Consider the following 20,283-nt stretch of genomic DNA (forward strand, 5'->3'; position numbering starts at 1 on the left):
CTATTACAATTCCAAACTAGTATTAATTACTATTAAATGACTAGTACTTAATGACTAGTGAAATGTTATTGTCTTCTTTTGTCCAATGTAGTTAATGTTAACAGTTCATAAAGTTAACATGACTACAACTAAATGCATTTGAAATTCAATAAAAAAGGTAACTTTTCAGGGTTTTCTTGCTACGACAGTAATATGCACTGTGGCCCCTCTGGAGTGAGTGTGGAAATATAGTGGCCCTCTCCATCGTCAAAGTTGCCCACCTCCTGTACTAGAGGATGTAGAAACATCAGTTTGTGAAGCCTCAACCTTCCTGTGTTCTGTGTTCTGCTCCCTAGGCGAGGCCATGACGTGCTGAAGGACCAACTGCCGTCCAAAGAGGAGCACGTGATCCTGGTGCGTCTGTCTCCCCTGCAGAGGGCGCTCTACACGCAGTTCATGAACCGCTTCCAAGAGGCTGGGAACACCGGCTGGCTCAGCCTCAATCCACTCAAAGCCTTCTGCGTCTGCTGTAAGGTGAGGCGTGTGTGTGTGTGTGTGTGTGTGTGTGTGTGTGTGTGTGTGTGTGTGTGTGTGCGCGCGCTCATGCTCAAGAGCGGTATGTATTGTAAAAGAAGAGATCATCTTTTTTATATATATGATATATATTATGATAACCGCTCGAACATGCGCTGCTCCCGTGCTTGCGGTTATGGTTAGGGTAGGGTTTGAGGTAGGTTGTCGTTTGTCGGAACAATGACTAGTCTGAACTAAGTACTGCACATTATATATATAACGACTTGAGTGATTTCTTGTTTTCTTGTAACGAATGTGTATTCTATTCTCATTGGTTCTATCCTGTTAGATCTGGAACCATCCAGACGTGCTCTACGAGACCTTGCAGAAAGAGAACATGGCCAATGACCAGGACCTAGACCTCGATGAAATCACCTCCGCAGGCCCCGCCCGCTGCCAGGCCACGCCCAATCAGAAGGCCAAGCCCCTGGAGAACCCCAGCCCTATTGGTGGACTGAGTCTCAACCAGATGCAGGAGAAAGCCAACCAGGTCCTCACCTACGAATGGGTATGTTCAAACCTCAAACCAGGTGTTCTGCATTTAGTCCTAATTAAGAGGCAGCGTGGACCTGGAACGTTTGGGAACCACTGCTCTACCGGTTAATGCTTCATTGAACAAGATGACAACAAGGCCTTCAAAGAACAGGATGAAAGCAAGGCCTTTGACCCTGTGAATGTATGGAAGTTTGTAACGTCTCACTTCACTTCATTCGGCCAGGCGAAGGACATCATGTATGACTACAAGACGGGCGTCCTGGAGAACTCTGCCAAGATGGTTATACTGTTCCACCTAATAGAAGAGAGCGTCAGGAAGGGAGACAAGATCCTTGTATTCAGGTAAAGGCTTCTGTTAATAATGAGAAACCTCTGATATTCCCTCTCTCTACATCCACATACAGTATAGCATGCAGTACATGCAGGGCTATTCAAAGCTCTCGTTTCAATGGCCTTCTGCAGTCAGCCTCTCTATTTCTCTTTCAGCACTGGATATTTTATTTTTCACTTTTTCCACTTTTAACAAACATTGTTATACAGTTTCTTTGCAACTTCTATGTTTTTTTTTGTTTTTTAATACTGTTTTTATTAGGCATTTTTTGTATGACAACATCAGAATATTATCGACAATGATAATGAGTAGTTCTGTTAAATAAAATGAAAATAATAACAGGCAATGTAAATGTTCCACATACAATACATAATAAAAAAGACATAAACATGAAAAACAAAAAACTGTTAAACAAACAACAAAGTGTGAACAGACAAACAAAACGGACAACAGGACAGACACTCTTGCTCTCAAACTTTCCCAACATGTTGTTGTAAATTAAGTGAATTACAGACATTCTTTTTTTAAATGAGAAAAAATTAAATAAAGAAAAAACACTCTGTTCCTTTTTTTTCTTTCCAATTTTCTATTGTGCTATCTATTGTGTAGGAGGGGTTAGCGTGCACCTATTGAAATATTCAATGAAGGGTTGCCATGTCTGGTAGAATCTATCTTCACTCCCTCTCAATTCAAACTTAATCTTTTTTAATTGTAAGTAGTGCATAACATCTCATAAGTGAAGTGTGAGTCGGAACCTGTGCTTGTTTCCAATTCAACAGTATCAGTCTGCGAGCCAGTAGAGTCACATATTTTACCATGTTATATTGAAAAGTAGACAGTTTGATCCCGGGCCCCCTGACTCCCATAACTGCTGTCAGTGGATCCGGGTCAAAAGGTCTTCCAACAATGTCTGACAGTGATTTAAATATACTTTGCCAATATGATGTTAGTTTAGTGCAATGCCAGAACATATGAGCTAGAGTGGCCGGCGACTGGCCACATCTGTCGCAGGCTGGATTCACATTTGGATACATTCTGTTGAGTTTTTCCTTTTGCAACTTCTATGTTGACCTATCTGCTTAGTGCTTATATTGGAGAAAATTAAATGTCCTTCATTTTCTCCCTGTAGTCAAAGTTTGTCAACACTGTCAATCATCGAGGAGTTCATGGCTAAAAAAACGGTCCCTCCTTCGCCCAATATCTCCAGCCGAGACAAACATGGCCAGAACTGGGTCCGCAACACCAACTACTACAGTAAGTAGAGAGGAGTGTGCTGTGTTCTGCTACTCTCTCCCATTGACTTATTGATTGCTGCCACCTGCTGGTGATTCTCAATATCAGCCTTGTTGTTAATTCTGCTTCTCAAGAACCACAAAGTAGTTTCATTCACAGTGAAATGATTATTGATATTTCAGTGTTTACATGAACACTAGGAACAATTAGCTGTACCTTAACGGTATATGAAGCGTATGGGAGGATGGATTTCAGTGTCTCTTAAATGTTATGCACCCCTCCACATTTAGGACACAAGTGAATTGATGCAGGTCGAGTCTGGAACTGGACAGGTGTTTAAAAAAAGACAGTTGTTCAGACAGAAAGCTAGCATGTTTGGTGTTGTGAGGGAGCGATTAAAGATGGAAGTAAAGAACTATATACACAGTGTACTGTAACCGCTCTAACTCTGTTGTTGTTGTTCTGTGTTTCAGGACTAGATGGAAGCACCGCTGCCTCAGAAAGGGAGAGACTGATCAACCTGTTTAATGATCCTAACAACACCTCAGCATGGGTGTTCCTGCTGTCTACCAGGTAACGCACACACGCACGCACACACGCACAATAAATTACAATAAGATGCAATGGCATCTTTAAAACTTCTCTATTACATTTTTCAATTGCTCAAAGCGCTTTACAATGGTTCATTCATTCATACATTGGGAGGCGAAGCGGCGAACAGTCGACACCAGCATCCTCACTTCCCACATTCACACTCCAATGGTGGCAAGCTCACACCGACCGACTCATTGGAGGCAATGTAGGGTTCAGTGTCTTGCCCAAGGACACTTCGACATGTAGACAGGAGGAGCCGGCATTTGAACCGCCGACCCATGGATCATTGGTCTACCTCCTGAGTCACAGTCGCCTATAAAACCAAACATCCCTCTGTATTCTCGGTGTCTCCCGCGCACAGGGCCGGCTGTCTGGGTGTGAACCTGATCGGGGCCAACCGCGTGGTGGTGCTGGACGCCTCGTGGAACCCGTGCCACGACGCCCAGGCCGTGTGCCGCGTGTACCGCTACGGGCAGAAGAAGCCCTGCCACATCTACCGCCTGGTCTGTGACTTCACCCTGGAGAGGAAGATCTACGACCGGCAGGTCTCCAAGCAGAGCATGTCCGGTGAGCAGCCAGTGTTGTTTTTGGCAGAAAATAGTCTTCTTCAATAGTTTTCATTTAGCTTTAGTCACATTTGAGCCACCTGGAATGTTTTGGTGTTACTTTAGTTTTGGTCGATTTTAGTCGACTAAATCTACAGTTGATTTAGTCGAACAAATGTATTTTGGTGGGCCTTGATGTCGTCTTTTCACTTGCTGAAAATAGCCGACAAGCTTGTAGATCGTCTATTTTCAGCATGCAACTAATTGTAAAATGACTTGTACTGGATCTCTTGTCCACTAGTCCCTTCCTAACATTTAGTCTAGTTTTTATTTGTTGACGAAATTGTCAGTATATTTAGTCTTAGTTTTAGTCATCATAGCTTAGTTTTCATTTAGTTTCCATTTAGTTTTCGTCAGTGAAAAATGGTAGTCGACGAACATTTTTCGTCTTGGTTTTAGTCGACGATAACAACACTGGTGAGCAGTAGTAGTAGGCAGTGCTGGGACAAGTAGCCTACTCACAATTATTTAGGCCAGTGGTCTCCACACTTTTTCATGTCAAGGACCCCCAAGTTGACACTAATTAGCTTGCGAACCCCCATTTGAAGAGATATGCCAGGGATTCTCAACCCGTTTAATTTCACAGACCCCCGGTTTGACATGAATTAGGCTACAGTCCCCCATTTAATGAAATTTATATCCCTGGGACCTAGGGCTTTCACTTCTAGTGTTTTTTTACTAGTTGTTGACTAGTCGACTAGTGTTGATGGTACGCCAACTTTCAGCAGCTGTCAACATTTCCCCTGGGGTGGTTGAATAGAAACCAATGTGGGATATGTTAGTAGACACCTTTACAAACACATTGGTGAAGAAACTTCTCGGTAAGAAATGTATTCCCAGATTATGGCAACAAACACAATATTTTGGGCCGATCAAACCATTTGAAAGAAATAAAGGCAGGAAACAACACTATTTGTTTTGTTTTTCTTCTTATAAATTATTTGATCGGCCCAAAACATTGTGTTTATTGTCATGATTTGTCACGGTCCGAGTTGGCTTTGTTTGCGCCTTTAAATAAATACTTTTTGAAACGTCTATGGGGAAAATGAATGGAGAATTATTTTCTGGGCCACTCTTCGTTCTGAAAGGGGGTGACAAACGTCTATCAATGAGTGTGTTCACGTGTCCCTTGCCTCTACCCTTCTCTTCCACCCAGACCGCGTTGTGGATGATCTGAACCCTGTGCTGAACTTCACCCGTCGGGAGGTGGAGTCCCTACTCCATTTTGTGGAGGAGGAGGAGCCACCTTCCTCCAGAGTCAAACTACAGCCCCACGATGGCATGGAGCTGGTCCTCAGAAAGGCCCTGCATCTGTATCCTCACCTCATCACCAAGGTAGAGATGTAGTAGAGCTCAAAGGACCACCTCGACCCTTTTCAACCTGTCTTCATTTACTTGGTCCTCACTAATGCGTAGAGAAGAGATATAGAGCTCAAAGGACCACCTCACCGCTTTTCAACCTATGTTCATTTACTTGGTCCTCACTAATAGCCTAGGTAGAGATGTAGAGCTCAAAGGACCACCTCACCGCTTTTCAACCTATGTTCATTTACTTGGTCCTCACTAATAGCCTAGGTAGAGATGTAGAGCTCAAAGGACCACCTCACCCCTTTTCAACCTGTCTTCATTTACTTGGTCCTCACTAATAGCCTAGGTAGAGATGTAGAGCTCAAAGGACCACCTCACCCCTTTTCAACCTGTCTTCATTTACTTGGTCCTCGATAATAGCCTAGGTAGAGATGTAGAGCTCAAAGGACCACCTCACCCCTTTTCAACCTGTCTTCATTTACTTGGTCCTCGATAATAGCCTAGGTAGAGATGTAGAGCTCAAAGGACCACCTCACCGCTTTTCAACCTATGTTCATTTACTTGGTCCTCACTAATATCCTAGGTAGAGATGTAGAGCTCAAAGGACCACCTCACCGCTTTTCAACCTGTCTTCATTTACTTGGTCCTCACTAATGTTCATGATTAGATTTGTATTAACGCGAGAACAATAATTCCATTATAGCTTTCCAAGACTAGAAAGCCTGCATGGATTTCCCTTCGATGATGTCACTGTAATCCTAACCCCTAAACCTATATAACCTTAAATGTTTAATCCTAACCCCACCCTGAATCTTTTCCTAATTGTAAGCATAACTCCAACATTGTACTATATTGTAGGGACATCTCCATGTGCATTACAAATAAAATGTACGCACACACAAGCACACACACACACACACACACACACAGAGGAAATGACATCTTGAACTTTACGTATCTAAACTTCACCTTGTTGCCTCAGCAACCGTTCCCCCATGAGTCCCTGTTGATGGACCGCAGAGAGCTGAAGCTGAGCGTTGCTGAGAAGAAGGACGCAAGAAAAGGCTACGAGGAAGAGAAGAGGGCATCGGTGCCCTACACCCGCCCCTCGTACGCCCACTACTACCCCGCTAGTGACCAGAGCCTCACCAACATACCTGCATTCAGTCAGAGGAACTGGTGAGTGGCTCCACCTTTTAACCCATTTAGACCTGACACCACATTCTACAAATGTCTTCTAAATCAAAAAAACTGTTTTCTTGAAAACCTATGTTTCCGTGTCAGTCGTTCTCAAACATTTTCATGTCACCCCCAAAAACTATATGTAATTTTTCAAAAAATAGATCTATACAAGCTTGTAGCGCGGCACTCGGTGCTGCGGTATAAGCTTGTAAATCTGCTATTTTTCAATAGCCCTGAATGGGTTTAAACAAAATTAATGAACAATTCTTCTCTTTTCTGTCTCTAATAAATCTGAATTAATTACAAAGAAAAACTATTGAGGATCTTATTCTTCTGTAAAAAAAACTACAACATGACATCACGCCACAGTGGTCACCGCTCACACAACACCTGTAAAACTACAACATGACATCACACCGTAGTGGTCACCACTCACACAACACATCTTCACCGAAAACTGGACTATGAATAGGCCTTAACTGTTGCACCCATACTTCCTTTATAGGCGCCCACCACCTCGCTCAGAGGAGAAGCCGCTGGCCAGTGTGCGGCCAGTCCAGTCGACTCCAATTCCCATGATGCCGCGCCAAGCATCGGCTATGTCCACACCTAGCAACACCTCATCTGGCTCCAACCTGGGCAGCTTCCCTGTCAACTACCTGCAGAAGGCTGGTGTATTTGTACAGAAGATTGTCACCACAACCGGTAGGTCCAGGGTTGATTGTAATTTTATTTTCTGTCCCGGTTTCTTTTTGAAAAAAGACTCACTTGTTTAATCTATCGAAAGGTTGAATGTAGCTGTACATTGTCTCTTGTTCTCTAGTACCACATTTTTCTCACGTCTTTAACGTCACGAGTGAAGGCCAGACGTTGGAGGGACTAGTGCCCCTCAAAAATGGGGAAAGATTAAAAATCATGGTGTTATTCCCTTTAACCTTTTCTAGAATTACTAATACTATGATACTATCCCTCCATTGTGGCTTTGGAACTCTATTTTAGCTGCATAAAAGCATCAGCTAAATGATCAATGTCAATGTAAATAAATGTCATGTGTGTGCGTGTGTGTGTTTCAGACATTGTGATCCCTGCCACCAACAGCTCCATAGACGTTCAGGCCCGGATTAACGCTGGAGAGAGCATCCATGTCATTAGAGGGACCAAAGGTAAACATTCACTGCACAGGATTATAAAACATGTATTATAGAACAGTGGTTCCCAGCTAAATGATAGTTTGGAACCAAATGGACCCTTAAGGGTCTGTAACTCTGAGAGTGTGAGAGATTTGTACACTCTCAGAGTTAAATTAACATTGATTTTACAATATAAATTGGGGTCCCAGTGATAGAAATGCCATTAAATGGGGGTCCGTAGACTAATGCATGTCAAACTGGGGGGTCCTTGAAATCAAACTGGTTGAGAATCACTGCTAGAGCCGTAAAAATCTTCTCTTATGGGGGTCCCTGGCATATCTTGTCAATTTGGGGGTCCTTGACATGAAAAGGTTTGGGAACCACTGGTATAGAACACTGAAAACTAGAAAAAGTGCCCTTCTGGGCACAGGTCTCCACCAGGATTTCTTCCTCGGCCTAGTGGGAATATGCGTGTACAGTTTCATCGCAATCGGACGCTGCGTTGAGGAGTTGCGGCGATTTGTACAAAGCGGGCTACTCCTGAAAACTGTAGGAGCCAATCGTGGCCAATCAGGATGGAATATGAGAAATCAAACAAACCTGTCTTGATCACATGACTATGGAGATCATGTGTACCGATTTGCGTGAAATTTGGATAAAATCTGAAGTAGTAATAGAAAATGTGTTTTACATATGTCGGCCTCCTGGTGGCGCTATAAAGAGCAGATGTGAAAAATTCCAGGCAAAGGTTTTTCCTTGGCCTCTAGGGAGTTGGCATACAAAGTTATCCACAGATCCGTGCAGTTACAGGTAAAAAACACTTTTCGGCCAGTTATAGCGCCACCTTGAGGCTGAGTTGAAATTGTTCATGTGGCATTTCGTCCTCGGCCTAGTGGGAATGTGCGTGCACAATTTCACGGAAATCACGCGATGTGTTCATGATTTGCAGCATTTTGTTTGAAACTGAGCACTCCTGTGAACTTTGGAAGCCAATCTTAACCAATCAGGATGGAGTGTGAGAAATCTGAAAGACCGGTTTCGTTGAATGGCTCTAGAGAGACTGTGTACCAATTTGCGTGATGTTTGGACAAAATCTGTAGGTGTACTGTGCAAAAACTTGTTTTGCACAAAGCGGCCTCCTGGTGGCACTATAACAGGCCGTTCTGGAAAGTTTGGGGCAGAGGTTCATCGTTGGCATCCAGGGAGTGTGTGTGCAAAATTTGGCATGGACCGGGTTAACGGTGCCGGAGATTAGCTGCTCACGGACACACGGACGGACACACGGACGGACACACACACGGACGGACGGACGGACGGACGGACGGACGGACGGACGGAGTGCAAAACATACTCTCCCCCCATGCCTTCGGCCTGGTGGAGACAATTATTGTTTTCAAAAATAAAGGTAGTGATCAATATAATTTACCCTACCTTTAATTGTAATAACAGATTGTAAGGTGTGAAAACATTTCTTGATTGGCCAGCCCATTTTAATCATACTATAATTAACCGAATGTCTGAGTGTGTGTCTGTGTGTGTGTGTGTGTGTCTGTGTGTGTGTCTGTCAGAAACAGTGCCGTAACTCCTTACTGCCTGCACCAATCACTCCCACTTTTCACACAGACATTGACCATATGCATATGGAGGGCGTAACGAAGCCCTTTTTTCGATTTGACACATTAATGATTATTAATTTATTTATTAGTCAATTACAAACGCACCCGGGCACAGTACCCTTCACGGCCACAAGGGGGGGCAAATATCTCACAACGGGTAAGGACTAGTAAGAGTAATTTTCCGTTTGCAGCCTCTAGTGGACAGAAGTACAGGCTCGCTGTCTCACAGCTGCTCAAGTAAATATAATTGGTCAAACGTAACATTGTGCCTTCTTTCTCAGGGACCTACATCAGGTCGAGTGACGGCCGTATTTTCGCCATCAGAGCTGCTAACAAGGCCAAGTCAGCAGAGGACATCTCTACAGCAGCACCCAAAGGTAGGCTAGTATAACCATAGACGCCTCTTCCGGCTCTGGGGGCCGTGTCAAAATTGAAGGCACAATTTTCCCAGAGATTCCTTGCGAAGCATGAGCAGAAGCTTGTCAAGCTTCCGCGTGCGTAGCATAAGTCCCGAAAAAGACATGCTGTGATTGGCCAGTAGTCACTTGAGTGACAGCGAGAGACATGGAGGAGCACTTCCGCTTGACTTCCTGCCTTCATTGGAGATGCGTCGCTCCAATGAACTGCAGCGGCCAGTGAGGCATCTATTTTTATATATATATATCTATTATAACATTAGAGAACTTGTACCCAACACATGGCAAGAAACCCAAAGCCACAACAGCTACGTCGCTATTGCAACACCCACAACACCATCTTACACACTACACCCACACACACTCACACGGCAGTGACGTCACACACTTACCTTCGCAGTGTTCGGGACCTATCTCCTCCTATCGCGCCCAACGCCAACACTCGACACCACCCGCCAAGAAATTATCATTGCAGTGCCACCAAAGATGCCTCCCGTCCACACTCACGGCGGCAATGCATTTGTTTACTACAAACATTATCGCCCGAAGCACCCACACCCCCGGAACACTGTTGCCCTTTCACTACGCTAAATTCGCCAGGTCTATGCAAGTGAGCACAAATTAGTAAATTACATGTGAGAAAATTCATTCACAAATCCACAAATGTCATTCAAATGCCATTCAACACACACTACGACTCGCTTACAATTCGCGAACCTGGCAACTACTACTCCGTCTTTTAATTGGCTACTAGCTCTGCCTCTCAGCCTGCTCTGATCTCCGAGTCTCCCTGACAGTCCAGTCCACTGTCCGGACTCCGCAGGAGAAAAAAACGAGGAAGGAGAGGAATTTTCGCATCACGATTTTGCTTATTCCTTCTAAATCTATGTATATAAACTATCACTCTCTCAGCGAATCTCTTAGTTACATCAACATTGTTCTTTGTAATAGTTTGGCACAAACCAAAAACTGTCAATTACACCGTTCGAATTCGCCATTTCGCCTGCCAGCCATACTGCCGAGTCCATTTGATTGCGCACACACACACGCACACGCACGCCTGGAAGCCACGATCTCTCTCTCTCGCCACGCCACCCACGCACGCGCACACACACACACACACACACACACACACACACACACACACACACAGGAATAGCCGTGTAGCATATACACGGCGGCAGCGAGACAGGACGTTATAATTTTGAGTTTCATTAAATAACTGTCTTTCTCTGCACGCGCACCTGCGCACACAACATTATTCAAGTGAAATGCGTAACGGCAATATTGGGCTAATATAGGCTACCAATACAGGACGTTATAATCTTCAGTTTCATTAAATAACTCTGTTTTTCTCCGCACGCGCACGTGCGCACACAACATTATTCAAGTGAAATGCATAACGCCAATATTGGGCTAATATAGGCTACCAATATGTGGGTAGCCTACAGGGATTTACCCACGGAATGATTATATATCTATATATTCATCTATCCCAGGGCTGCCCACACTTTTTTTTACATCAGAGCTACTTTCAAAACGACCAGCTCATATACACACCAAATAAAACTATCATCCCATTGCAGAAAATAGTTACAAAATGTAATTGAGGCTACATACAGTGGTGTCCCCTTCGTCTGTACCAGGCTGACTTCTATAGGTTTTAAAAGGTACCTTTCTTTTTTTTTCTTTTTTTTTCTTTATTTACCCAGGGAAGTAGCTGAGCACAGGTGCTCATTTTCAGCAACGCCCTGCACATCGAAACACACACACACACACACACACACACAGGAATAGCCGTGTAGCATATACACGGCGGCAGCGAGACAGGACGTTATAATTTTGAGTTTCATTAAATAACTGTCTTTCTCTGCACGCGCACCTGCGCACACAACATTATTCAAGTGAAATGCGTAACGGCAATATTGGGCTAATATAGGCTACCAATACAGGACGTTATAATCTTCAGTTTCATTAAATAACTCTGTTTTTCTCCGCACACGCACGTGCGCACACAACATTATTCAAGTGAAATGCATAACGCCAATATTGGGCTAATATAGGCTACCAATATGTGGGTAGCCTACAGGGATTTACCCACGGAATGATTATATATCTATATATTCATCTATCCCAGGGCTGCCCACACTTTTTTTTACATCAGAGCTACTTTCAAAACGACCAGCTCATATACACACCAAATAAAACTATCATCCCATTGCAGAAAATAGTTACAAAATGTAATTGAGGCTACATACAGTGGTGTCCCCTTCGTCTGTACCAGGCTGACTTCTATAGGTTTTAAAAGTTACCTTTCTTTTTTTTTCTTTTTTTTTTCTTTATTTACCCAGGGAAGTAGCTGAGCACAGGTGCTCATTTTCAGCAACGCCCTGCACATCGAAACACACACACACACACACACACACACACACACACACACACACACACACACATACAAAATGTCATGTCAAAGGTACCTCTGGAAGCCACACCTCTGATGGGTCGGGTTTAGTCTTAAGGGGTGTGTTTTTTTCACCCACTGTGTAATACAATGAATGGACGGTAGGTGGCAGTAGTACAGAGGCCAGAGAAACTATAAGACAAACGCACATGGAATGGGAAATAGAGGGGGGGAAATGGAAATGGTAGGGTTTTTATTTTTGGTATTTGACTTTGCTACTGATGATTGTACGCAACAACAACTATTGCATTGTGTGTTTGAGCTGACAGGCCCTTTTTTATGTCAATCAATCAAGTCATCTCAGGTCATCTCAAGCGGCAGATGCAAAAATAGTTTTTTATATTAAAATTATATATATTTTTAGGGCCATGTCATGTGCTCTACTAGCAAAGCCTTTGTGATCTATAACTTTTGGGCACCGCTTAACGTCAGATCAGGGGTTTTGTCGGCCAGCGCCAAAAATGCTCCCGACAGCATAATCGGAGCAAATACCGGGCAGTGTGTATGAGCCATAACGTGTTGACTACACTACACTACACTAATAAGGACACATAATAATAACTAATAACCCATCCGTTACTACATGTGGAGTCAACTCCCGCAATTTCCTTCTTCCCATAGTGCGCGGCAACGTAACTCTGGGATGAGCGGCCGCAAAGCGGCCGAGAAATTCTAGTATATATATATATAGTCCGTTTCTAATTCAGACTTTGAGCTCACTGTGCTGTATTAGAACCTTTGACATTATTTTTGTCTTCGTATGACAGTATACAGTAGCTTGCCATAACTAAATACAGTCTCTTCTACTTTCAGACTCCAAGGACCAACCAGAGGAGGCTTCAACCAATGGCAGCAACAGCTGCATGTCACCTGACAGGAAGCAGCAGGTAACCTCCAAGGGCGTGACCCGCCCTCTTTCACCCGACGGCCCTGAAATCGTCAGTGAGCTGCAGCGCTACGCGGTTAGCACAGAATCCCAAACTGCTGTCCCAAGTGGACATCAGGAGAGGGCGGAGGAGAGCGCCACTAATAGAGCCAACAACAACAAAGCTCTCAACCTCTCTAACCATCCAGATGCTGCTTTGACCGCCAACGCCCAGCCCAACATGGACGTCGACAACGCAGCCCAAGATCTGAGAATGGCAGCTAAACGCAAGGCGCCTGCATGCAGCCCCGCCTCGATGGATGAGCGCAGCAGCAAGCAGCCAGCTCCCGGAAAGCACACCTCGGTACCACTGCTCTCACAACAAGGCTTCCCCTTCACGGGGGGCTACGGGCTGCCTCCTCTGGGGCTCGGCCCTGCCATGTTAGGGTCTCTGGGAGCGTCACTGGGGCAGCCCCTCTTCATGGGGGCAGGGTCTCCTCCTTACTACCAGTCTAGCCACAGCCAAATGGTCCATCCACGCTTGATGTTCCCTGATCACTTTGGCTTTGCAAGAGCCAACACCACCGATGCTGCCATCTCCACTTCATCTTCCTCAACATCATCATCAGCTGCCAGTTCCGTTTCCACTGCCCTGCCTCCGTTTATGCTAAACCCAAGCATGGCCCCCCCGGGCTTCCCTCTGTCCTACAAGCAGAGTCTGGCAGGCCTGTTCCCAGGATCAATGCTCCCTGGCAGCTTACCGGGTCCAGCCGCTACCCCTGGCCCGGCGGGAGCAAGCTTCCTCTCCCAGTACCCTCCTCCTCCTCCCACATCCTCCCCTCCCTCCCCCTCCGCCCGATCAGACGCCCACCGCGGCTCAGTGCTGGTTGTGAACGGACGGAACGGCGGCGGTGGCACGCGTAGCGTGAAGGAGGAGGATCATGATGATGATGATGATGTCATTGACGTGTTGGGCGATTAAGGAAGACGTTTGGCTGAGGTTGGTTCCTTTTGAGGCATTGTAGGTTCTAATGAAAGGCCAGGATGGAGAGAAATCAAAGGGTTAAAAAAAGATGGAGCAAAAGACAAGGTAGACGAGAAACCATGTTACCGTCGAGGAAACTGAGCCCCCCTGGATATTATCCTTCAAGTGTGTCCTGTTGTTTACCACACCTGCCTTTGGAGAACTAAAAAGTCTTTGTTGGAATAATTAACACAGACTGGACACAATTAAAATAAATCTTTATGCTGATTATCTTATTTCAAATGAAAACCTGAGGTAAATACAATGCATCAGAGAGAAGAGGAATAGTGATAGAAAGGACTTTGGGCTTCCTAGACTGTCATTTTGATTACAAATCACTGGACTGATTTACTGCTGAGTGTGGACCTGCCGTGACCATAATCGGCCACTAGTTGTGCTTTTAAGTTTAGAAGATTCTAGTTCTGCAGCTTTGCTAGAAACTTTTAGTGTGCTTTTCTCCAGCTAGCTACAAGAAATAGAAGGAAAAATAACTCGTAGCTAGACTAGCGTTGATAAAAAAAAAAAAGGAGAGAGAGATGTCAGCTGGACGTAGCATCTATTCTAGCCTGTTGGAACCACTCCCCCTGCTGGACAACATTTGCATTCTGCCAGAAGGGTGAGTCTGGTATCTCTCAGGCAGAGACGATGTACTCCGGACCAATTCTGGCCGGAACAATATGCGGTCGTATGCGGCCGCTAGAGGTGGGATCAACGCGAGACTTATGCCATATTGAAGCTGTGCCACAGCGCAAATGTAAACTCAACATAACAAGACTACAACTCAAAATTATTATGGATATATTAGATTTTTTGTCCCGCTGCTTCCGGGTTCATCGTTTCTGCTTTGAGAGATGCAGGCAGGAGGAGAGAACTGGTGAACTCAATACTGCCGCAATCTGGCGGAGTCAGGTTACGTAGCATCTGATATGTGGGAAATATTGGTAACTTTCATGGTGGTGTTTGTCGATTGTCAGTCAATGCTACTGAATATTTATGTAATGGTAGAAAGACAATTCTAGAAAATAGAAAAACATGCATTTACCAATTCACTGCCGGTACAGGAGTACTGTATGTTATTTGCCTGAAACATGGGATCATTTTGAGAGAGAAACTCAAGACTTTTAATGTTAGAGTAAATGGTTGATGTTTGTGGATGAGACTGAAGGGCATCCTGAAACCTTAAAAAACAACAGAAAGAATGTACACTTCTTTAAATCGCCTTTTAAAGCCAGACCTTTTCGAAAGAAAGCTTTAGGCATCAGCCTTGGGGAGATCTGATTTGTTTGTTTTTTTGCATATTATATTTTCTATTTATGTATCTCTTTTGCATTTGGTTTTTCCAAAAAAAGAAAAGCTTCAAAGAAAAGAAAAAACATTGCCTATAATAAAAAAAATAACAGCCAGGTGACATTGAGGGAAAAGAGTGTTGACTTCTTCCCTCCTTGTAGCCGAGAAACGTAAGCAACAGAAAATGCCATTTTTACCTCCATCTTTCTGAATGTTAACTGTGAGAGAGGGCGAGGTTAAACAAGAGCCACTCAAAATCATACCCGCAGTCTTACTGTAGCTTATAGCAACAGCCATGTAAAACACGCACACGCACGCACACACACACACACGCATGTCGTGTAGGTTCCTGCGCCACCGTTTGATTGTCCTTTGGTGAAAAGAGGTCCGTTGTTAAACCAAACCACTTCACACTTATAAGTTGGAGCTGTGCCAAACACATGTGCCCGAACAAACATCTGAAAACTCCTTCAGAGAGACCAAATAACATTGTTCATGCACAGCTTAATAAAACTTAAAGCTAACTTGTGCAACGCGAAATGGTAAACTTCAGCGATATCATCAGTCTCATGATTCTGCAATGATTAGATTAGAAGTTGTGCATGACAATGTGTAAATCAATAATTTACCTCTTTGACCATGACCACCGATTGCCATAATGTCAGATATTGAGATATTGATAATGTTTCATGACATTGTGTTGTGATTTAATGATGATGCAATGTATACATTGCATACAGAGTGGCATGCAGGCACGCACGCACACACGCACGCACACACTCACTCACACACTCACACACTCACACACACACACACACACACACACACACACACACACACACACACACACACACACACACACACACACACACTATACACACACTATACACACAGCAAGCACACAAACCTCATTATAATCGTTTTGCAGCACAACTAGCTCTTTTACAACTGCACTATTATTACAAAAGCCACACTTGCTATATTATTTTTTTCTTTTGATCTCCCATTAGACATACACTGTATTGGCCATCCTCGTAGTAGTCACTGTAAAAGACAACAGATTTACAATGACGCACATTGAATTGAAACATTGTGGAGCCTCAAATCATGAACAGAGGAGCGTGCAATTTACATTAAATCTTTCACTCACTTTCCTACTAGGCTGAGGAATATATCCCTCCCTTTTCACATTGGCCTGTCATAGCGCCACCAACAGGTGAATTTTTGCAAAACACATTTTTGGAACGAAATGCCTCAAATCATCCAATTGCCATCCAAGGCATAAGAACAAATGGCACCTTTTTCACATTGGCCTACTATAGCGCCACGACCTGAACTGCCTTGGTGGAGACCAGGGCAGTTCAGGCCGAGGGGGAACTTTTTCTAGTTTTTATTCTCCTTTCCACTGATCACTTATATTATTTTATACTGACATTTTGGGGTGAGCTGGACATGATTGGCCTACCAGACCCCCCACCCCATCATCACAGACTGCTCTTTTTTTTATACATAAACAAAAAACAAAAACATCTTTGAGCAAAGACTAAGCATTTCCTGCTATTCTTATCTTCCATTCATTTGTTCATTTACTCTGTGTTTCTAGTTTTCTTCTTTCTTTTTTTTTACTATGTTCGAATTTACCAAATTTATTTATTTATGATGTTGCATATTTATTCATTTATTTTTGTTTAATATTTTTTTGTTTCCTTTTTCTTTTTCGTGATTTTCTTTTTTGTTAGGATTTTTTTTAATGGTTCATATTGTTGTTTATTACAAATTGGACTCTGCTTTTGTCATGTCATGCAAAAGGAAGAATGCTTTCATGTACATCAAGATCCAAATACATTTCATCACATTCTTTTTTGTTCGTTTCTTGAGAAGGTGAATATTATATCCCATTTATGCGATATAATATTTAGCAAAGATACATTTATTCTGTTTAAGAGTAAGTTAAGAGGAAATACTGTGTAGTCACTTGTCAGTTCATCCGGTTTGCTATTTGCTTATAGTCATCAGTTTACAAGATCTTCAGAATATTCTGCATTTATATACAGGGATGGCAAATTATAGTGGCTACTGTACTGAATTCTAGAGTGCATGTAAACAAACTAAATGACAGATCTTTTTCAGGGTCAGCCGAGGCCAAGTTAACACACTTATCAGCAGAAAAGAAACAGTGTAATCTTTTATGGTATTCTTTTCTCCTTAATTTCCATATCCGCCGTAGTCTGAAAACTCATCTCTTCAGACTCCATCTTGGCCCGTATAGTAGCACTTGCCATAGCACTTGCCCTAGCCTCGAGGACCTTGCAGGCGTATGCAAAGGCTCAATTTATGTAACTTAGATAGCATTTTATGTAGACATAGCACTCTATAGTGTATACTGTATACGCATAGATCCATTATATAGATATTCCACTGTTAGGTTCTGAGCTTACGGATGATTCTTGGTGACTATTTGTATGTATTTGGTGTTTGTTCTTGCTTACTGTAAATCGCTCTGGATTAAGAGCGTCCACTAAATGCCTAAATTGTATATCAACCAAAATATACCGTGCATCCATCATGACAACAATAGTAAGCCAAACGTCAAATAATGGTTTTGTTGGTCGGCCCATGTCAACTGATTTCCATGGTTTAGTCACCTTGGTGGTTTCTGTATAACTGCCCTCTTTTTCACAGTTGTCTACTTGAATTATCATATTTATTTATATGAATGATTGGTGGATGGATTTGAATTAGACAGACCCAGACCGGCTGTCTAAAATTACATTTAGCTATAAGTCAAATGTAAGCTACTGTGCTTAGAGGTTTAGCTCTAGTTTATAGTGTATCGATCAATATTCATATGTAATGACAATGGATGACTTTTAGATCCTTTTTGGGGGGAATTTTGTTAATAAAAAGAATATTCTGAAGTTTTTCCCATTTTCATTTGTTTTGTTACTCCTCCACACATTCTCACGCATAAAAACTTGCACTATCATTTATAGTATTACATCATATATTACTCATTACTCATGCTCTTTCTTTGGGTTCATATCTTTATATTTCTCTCATTCTCTCCTCAATTTCTGTCAAAATGTATGTCTTTACACACACACACACACACACACACACACACACACACACACTACCCCAATCAATCAATCTCAAACTTATCCATTTGTGCACATGACACAGTGTATAAATAGACAGTAAAGTGAATCCAGACACACAACACTGGTGCCATATTGAACTGGGTACGTTAACCAGTTGGCCACTGGAATACCAATTATGCAATCAGTATCAGTTCAGTGATGGAGAACGATTACACTTTGCATGGAACCAACTGAACCAAGCACCTTTTTTATTTCACAATTATGTGTCATCAACGTCAACTCACTATAATCGTTACCCAAACGATCACAATAACTTACTGAAACCAAGAAATAGGTGTTTTTGTATTGCATGTCTGTCAGTTAGCATAAATTGAATGATTTGTCTGCCATCCAAGCTAATACCTTATAAAGCTTAGATAGATAGATAGATAGATAGATAGATAGATAGATAGGAAGCCTTTATCGAGATTAAACAATCCAGCTATGCAAGCCGATTTAGTGCAGTTGTATTCGGAAATATGTGCTTTTAATTCCTCTGCTAATGATTTATGTTGTTATGCTACTTCATTTGTTTAAAGAGAACTATTTGGTAGAAAGGCGCACACATATTTAGCAGATCTATTTGTGAATTAGATTGTGTGATGCTAATTCAACAAAACTTTGCTGGCATGGTGAATAGTAGATGGTGGTATAGTAGAGAAAGTAGTGGAGGGCTGAGACTATTCTGTGCTTGATTTACGGTAACTCACCAAATATTTGTTTGCATTCAAAGTAAGAACGGCATGCTACTGAATCAAGCACAACTTTGTATAAAAAACTGTCGAATCTATGTTGTGTGGTGTGAATCATGTTAAAGTTGTTACTGTTAATGCTGGTATACCTATATTTCTGTTTTGGAGTCACTCAAGCTACACTGAAAGTTCTGCATAATAGGCCGGGGCATGCATCCTCTTAAAATCAGAGGACACAAGTCATACACTCATGACATCATGGGTTTGAACCTTTATCTTGCTCTGTCTCACTCTCGCACAGGAATCTCATACACATGGCATAGCATTCGTCTAAGTAGACTGCTAATATGGTTATTTCCACCTATCTATCTAACACAGATTTTTGGCACAAAAGCCTGCTTCAGCCTAATGTCCAAGAAGAACATTGCCCTCCATGACCCCATTTTACATACATACGATGGAATGTCTGATAAGACATCTGGGCTTCATTTGTACCAGTCTGTTATCCATGTACAGTGTTAATACTATATAAACGCTAGAAATAGTTGACCGGGGTATGTCTCATGGCAACACTATGTAGTGTGGCACTTAATTGGATAAATTGCCTGAAAGGTCTTGGGAGTGGAAATCCTGCACACACTCAAATGTTGAATCTCCTTCCTCAACATGTATCATTTGACTCTCTCTACAATCAATTCATGTCCTTATTCAGTGTGAGTGAGAGACTTAGAGTTAACAAATGTGAAAACAAAACAAAGCTCAGCTTATGACTGCTCAACTATGAATAACCACTAGGGGACCTTTTGTTCTTCTGCATGAAATGCTTCACATTCTGATCTGTGCTGAGATGCAAGGAATCCAACCAGGAATGTTTTATTGTATTCACTTGGTCCAGCTGTCTAATGTTGGATACCTGAGATACCATAAGATGAGTTCCTTGTAGGATAGAAACATAGCACTGCAGTTGATCACATCTGCAAACCACTGAGCAACTGTGTCTAATAAACATCCCTGCAACAGCCAGTGTGTGTTTGTGTGTAAGCTAATGCCTAATTTATACTCCATAATACGACAGTGTGGCTTGCTGGTGTCTCCATATTGGACAATGACACCAATAGAGCGTACAAGATGTAGCACAACAAATAGAATCTGATTCGTCTCGACTCGTCTTTGAAATGACGACTTCTTTTATGCATTGTTTGTTGTTTAGTGTTACATTGTTCAAAGATTCGTACGTGGTCATTAAATGTGAATTGAGCGTGATTGCAAATGTTCATGTTATATAGCATACACTCTGAATAAATGTAACATTTCTGCATTTATGTTGTATTTTGCGAATTTTCTATATGAAA

At 42.7% G+C, this 20,283-nt stretch overlaps 1 protein-coding gene across 1 annotated transcript in view; it reads left to right on the forward strand.

Annotated features, from left to right (window-relative positions):
* LOC310862306 (helicase ARIP4-like) overlaps positions 1 to 18,000 on the forward strand; it is a 50,961-nt gene extending 32,961 nt beyond the window's left edge. Inside the window, exons 11-22 of the mRNA XM_083770142.1 lie at positions 336 to 513; positions 842 to 1,060; positions 1,271 to 1,389; positions 2,508 to 2,632; positions 3,085 to 3,184; positions 3,567 to 3,772; positions 4,967 to 5,145; positions 6,101 to 6,297; positions 6,806 to 7,005; positions 7,374 to 7,463; positions 9,328 to 9,423; positions 12,737 to 18,000. Coding sequence (XP_083626268.1) covers positions 336 to 513; positions 842 to 1,060; positions 1,271 to 1,389; positions 2,508 to 2,632; positions 3,085 to 3,184; positions 3,567 to 3,772; positions 4,967 to 5,145; positions 6,101 to 6,297; positions 6,806 to 7,005; positions 7,374 to 7,463; positions 9,328 to 9,423; positions 12,737 to 13,770 — 2,743 coding nt within the window. The 3' untranslated portion in view covers positions 13,771 to 18,000. The remainder of the gene's footprint in view (positions 1 to 335; positions 514 to 841; positions 1,061 to 1,270; positions 1,390 to 2,507; positions 2,633 to 3,084; positions 3,185 to 3,566; positions 3,773 to 4,966; positions 5,146 to 6,100; positions 6,298 to 6,805; positions 7,006 to 7,373; positions 7,464 to 9,327; positions 9,424 to 12,736) is intronic.
* The last annotated feature ends 2,283 nt before the right edge of the window (positions 18,001 to 20,283 follow it).

This window comes from Protomyctophum parallelum (genome assembly GCF_964188405.1).
Source record: "Protomyctophum parallelum genome assembly, chromosome: 7".
Classification (NCBI taxonomy): Eukaryota; Metazoa; Chordata; class Actinopteri; order Myctophiformes; family Myctophidae; genus Protomyctophum; species Protomyctophum parallelum.